A 5,313-nucleotide genomic window follows, 5' to 3' on the forward strand; every position below is an offset into this window, starting at 1 on the left:
TTTAAAGATTTAATGTTAACAATAAAATGTTCGTTATGAACTTTAACCACAGCAGTTGGACAGAGTCATTGACAAATATATTTTTTTATTATGGTGGATGATTATGCAATAAAACTTTGATTTTATGAAAAGACGCATTGTATTATTACTTTTCACACACATTTATACCGTGAATCGACACAATAACTAATTTTCAGTTTTATTGTAAAGGAAAGCGAACTAGCTTGAGCGGCCATTTTTGCAAGAGCGAAAAGCACAGATAAAATATCTTTGTCATAGATCTAGGCCGAGCTGTTTGAGGTTTCAAATTAAACTATTTCCACTATGAATGGCAAATTACTCATAAATCTTATAATAATACATATAACGCTCAAACAAAGCAAATATTCATTATAAAACTTAATCGCGTGTAATTACGTTTTAAGCATTTTAGAAGAAGAAGAAGAAGAAGAAGAAATACATTTATTTTAACGTCACAACATAGTACATGTAAAAAAAAGAAAAGTATGCAGACATAAAACAGATTAGGACGCTAAAATAGGATCCCCACTCAGCATGATGCCGCGGCAGACCGTGGCGCTGGTTTTCTGTGGGGACCTGACTTAATCTAAAATTGAATGGCGACACGTATTACGCCAACGACACACAAGTAAATTATTTACATTGATTAAAAAAAAAAAAACATTACGCACACATTCACAGCCTGGATGCATCAAAAAAGGCAACACTTGATTTGAAGTTCACCTTGTCAGCAGTATGGTTGTCCTTTTTTGACAAATGGCATTTTAAAAGAGCGAGGAGAGAGAAATTATACTAGTTGCTGCGCCGTCAAATAGAACAATAAACGTAGGGGCCTTGACTCGTACTTGGTCAAGCAGATCTTGCCAGTAGAAAAAAGCGGCAAATTTGAAAAATGTAGGCGCGAAGGGATATCGTCCTTATAGAAAATTTGAATTTCGCGCCTTTTTTTACTGACAAGATTTGCTTGACCAGCTATATATGTATTCACACGACAGCGGTGGCGCTTTTTATCAAGCGTTGTTGGATTTCCGACTTTAAGGCCCCATTCGCACGGCAGCTTTTTCAACGCGCTTGAATCTGTCCGCACTCTAAACTCGATTTAATGACCAAGGCTTAAAGTCTAAAATCCGATGACGCTGGATAAGTCCTGTTTGCTGGTTTTAAGTCCCGTTTTATGATTAATTATGTATAAAATTCGTGATAATTTCAATCAGAGTTGGGAGCAATGTTGCTGTAGAAAAATGTTTTTATTTTTATTACTCGTAACTTTTTCTCAGAGGCCAACGCACACATAGAAGCTTCAGGCGCACACATGCGCAATTATTTGGGGACATAACTTTCTTAGGAAGTGAACAGGCCTTGGTCCAAATACTCCAAATGTGAAATAAATTTCGTGTTCATGGTATATTTTTAGTCTGTGGGTCAGGGTAGGCTAGAGATAGAAACATCCATCTTACGATAGTGTTAATGTCTAAATAACTCCCTAGATTTCTCTAAGATCCTACCTTAAGATCCTTACTTGATAACTATAGGACCAACTGCAAAGTATACTCCCAACTTTAATATCCTTTCAAACCAAAAAAATCTAAATCAGGGAATATGGCGTGGTGTGTGTACAATGTATGGCATTTTCGTGTGGAATGGATACTTAAGAAAATGTGTGCTTAAAGGTGTATCAATTAATGTTTCTAATTTATTGTAACAACTATCTTACCAATTCTTAAAGATTTTCCATTCAGGAGAATAATCTACAATAAAATTTAAATAAGAAATAGATCCTCTGCCCGAGATTATTGAAATTTCCGATTGTGCAATTCAGCTCTCAGTTCCCTCGTTGTTTCTTTTTAATCACGGCCTTTTTAAAATATTCATGTCCCCGTACCGTAAAGAAATAAACATAAATCCACAGTGGATAGACGTTATGCAAAGCCGCAGTATCCAAATTGCGTTCCCTCGGTTTCCGGGCGGTTTTTCAGTAAGACCGGCGTCGAGAAGACAACGCCGGGGTTGACCTCTATTGTGTGGATAAAAAACGGCTAAATGGACTGGATTTGGGAATTTATGTCGGTATAATCTGTGCGTAGTGGCGGTGTCGGCAGGCGGAAACTGGTGAATCGTATTGAGTGCAAAGGGGGTGTGGTTGACCTGATTTAAAATCAAAGTGACAACGGGTAAAAACTATTTATATACACTATGATTTTTAATCGGTGATCAGGAGTAAAAAAATATTCATATCTAGCCCAAATCCCAAATTAAACTGATTCAATTCAAAATTAAAATAATGAAAAAACAAACAGGTTTCCATGTAATTACGAATTCAACATGATCTACATAATACATCAATTACTGAGTTAGAAAAAAATGTTCCTGATCACCAATTAAAAATCATCGTGTATATATTTTATAATAAAAGTGATTTTCTTTTAACCTCTAGCCACTAGCCACCCATAGAACTATAAATAGGTCTCACATTCAGTTCTAATTTGCATCTTTATTTAGACAAATCAATAATGCATTTGACTTGGCATGTTTTGATGTTGCTGCTAGAGCTTAGAAGTTACACAAAAATCTAAAATTAAATTACCGGTGCTGGTATACAGATATAGGTATATTATAGATTGCTACAATTTTCATTATTACTCATAAATAGTCTCAATGCTTTGAATAAGTCTAGCATCAGACATAGACATAGCGACAGCTCCTTCCTACCTAGTTTTAATTTTAATATAACTTTTGCAAATAAGCAAACCTTTTATTGTGTAGCCTGCACTCAGTGCTGTGTCATCATCCCATGTCAATGAGGGTTTATTTTGTTTTTTTTTATTCACTCTTGGATACCATTGGGTGAGTCTGATTTTGACTTGTTAGTTTTACTTGTTCATGTCTCAGATTATACTGTCATTTGAGCCTATGCAGCTTTGTTATATATTGTAGTTTCGCTTTATATCTTATGTTTCTCATTCCGTCAGTCTTACGGACTATGTATACAAGGTTTCAATGAGTCCCGTTTTCATTTTTTGGAGCATACATATATAGTAAATTCACAAGCCGAGACCTGTTACTACATCTAATACTGAATATCAGTCTCCAAACCAGCTAGTTGTACACACAGGACACACTTGTATAATGGGTATACATATTTTGTGCATTGTTCTGACGTTTAATGTATTGAACATCGTGTCAATGTTTTTTTTTTCAGAAGGTTATTGAATATGACGTTAAATAACAACTTATGTATCAGACACAATGTATTGCTGTCAGATTGTAATTGTTTTATTTTCTTTATTCTTTATTGTATTGCAGTCATGTTCATAATTACATTAGGTGTTACAATTTGTGGATAGTAGGTACATGACACCCTGGGTGCTAGGTGCGAGGGATCCCGAGTTGTCTACACTTACAAAAATGTATGTATTAGATACTAACAAAGCTTTCAGATATTAATTGTTTTATTTTCTGTAGGTACGAGGGATCCCGAGTTGTCTACACATACCTTACCTTAAAAATCCTAAAATAGTTACAATTCACTGAACAATTACAATAAGCAGACTCACTTTTAGTGTAAATTGGTTGTGAAATAATGAATTGAGTGAAAGTATGAAACACAATTTATGACAATATTGATAAGCAGTGATACTTCAGAGAATGTTCAAATTGATCAATTTAAAAACCTATACATATTTAAACATGTGATTCAATAAAATTAGTCCTGGTATGTGATTTTTTTAATTGTTCATGTCAGTTTAGAGTTTTGGACACAGTACAGTTGCCCTCCTAAGCCGAATAGCGGCATCTCAAAAACAAATGAAGTTGAAAATTGAATTTTCAGATAAAGAATGTAAGGTATATGTTTGCATTAAATTTTTATTTGAGATACCGCTAATTGGCTTAGCAGGGCAGAGTAACAAATAAACTTGTTCCTGTAATTGGTTTGGTTGTACACTGTGGTTTAAGTGTGAACAGCTACAATCAAGTAATATATTTATCAACACTTGTTGTTTGTATAATTAGGTACCACATACAGTCAATTTCTTATAAGACAACTTTTTATTTCATATAAACTATATAGTATAAGTAGTAATATTATAAAAACGAAATATTTTACTTTGGAATTCTCTAGTGTAGTTTTAATGAGTTTAATGAACATGTTCTAGGTAGTTTCAATCAGTCTTTCAGTGAAAGCTTCAAAAAACTAGGTATGTTTTGTTTTGTAATATAACGTACGGGCTATACCTACACATTGTAATTGGAGAAACACAATTTATAGCATCACAAAAAACTATTTGGGTCCGTTTTGTGAACGCGACGCGAAGAGAAAGGAGCGAGTGGCTACAGAAATAAACAAAAAGAATTGACCTTTACGCCCAGCTATGCGGACTAAGACTAGGGGTTCAACACTACCACATACCTTATCTCCTGGGATGTTTTTTGCCGACATGGTGTGTCACCTTCCCGTGTTATGATCCGACGTCGTCTTGAGGACGATATATCCAGAGAAAGGATCTCACTGTTGCTGACAACCCAGCATACGACACAAAACACTTCACTTGGCCATCATCACTGCTCGAACAATGCATTAAAGCCACAAACACAACAATCGACCCATCGTTTGGCGTCGTAATCAGCAGGATTTCCCATTGATATTCATCGATACGGATAATTTTTCACAACACAATACACAAACACAGCGACTGACAGAAGCTAACTTGAGTGAGCTTGACGGAAAATGGCGAGGGATGGTTGACGTACCTCCCGCCCGCTACCCGCGCATGCCATCGATGTTGTTTTATTTCGGTTCTACAGTGAGGGCAGCACTAGAACAATAACAAACAAAACGTTACTCATCAACGAATTGCTTGTAGTTGTACTAGATGGCGTTATTATCAGATTTTAATCATGGTTGTTACGATTTCCTAATGTTTCCTATAGATGTCGCTATAACGGAAGGCCAGACTTTTTCGCGCTGGCAATAATGTTGTTGATGCCGTTATGTTTGTACAATGTGAATTATGTGATAGTCACGTTACATGTTATATCGGTTTATCGGTTACCAAATTGTGTTTGGTAGAGCTTGGTCAGATTGGAAAGGGTTTCAGTTTATAATTAATATGATCTTAAAACAATTGCACATTCTTTGTTACGGAATTGATTGCTATGTATTCCAATCAAATACATCGATTTAGTAATATTGCTTTGTTTTTGTCTATCGACAAATTTGCGATGTCAAATACATCACTACGTATTTCCGGTTCTACTTCAATAAACACGGCTGTCTGTCGTTCCGTTCCCAGC

At 35.4% G+C, this 5,313-nt stretch overlaps 1 protein-coding gene across 1 annotated transcript in view; it reads right to left on the minus strand.

Annotated features, from left to right (window-relative positions):
• The window catches only part of LOC134670797 (ubiquitin-like protein 3), a 265,658-nt gene extending 260,876 nt beyond the window's left edge, over positions 1-4,782 (minus strand). Inside the window, exon 1 of the mRNA XM_063528620.1 lies at positions 4,430-4,782. Within this exon, the coding sequence (XP_063384690.1) occupies positions 4,430-4,459 (30 nt within the window). The 5' untranslated portion in view covers positions 4,460-4,782. The remainder of the gene's footprint in view (positions 1-4,429) is intronic.
• Positions 4,783-5,313: the final 531 nt, after the last annotated feature.

The sequence above is a fragment of the Cydia fagiglandana genome, chromosome 14 (genome assembly GCF_963556715.1).
Source record: "Cydia fagiglandana chromosome 14, ilCydFagi1.1, whole genome shotgun sequence".
NCBI classification, from domain to species: domain Eukaryota; kingdom Metazoa; phylum Arthropoda; class Insecta; order Lepidoptera; family Tortricidae; genus Cydia; species Cydia fagiglandana.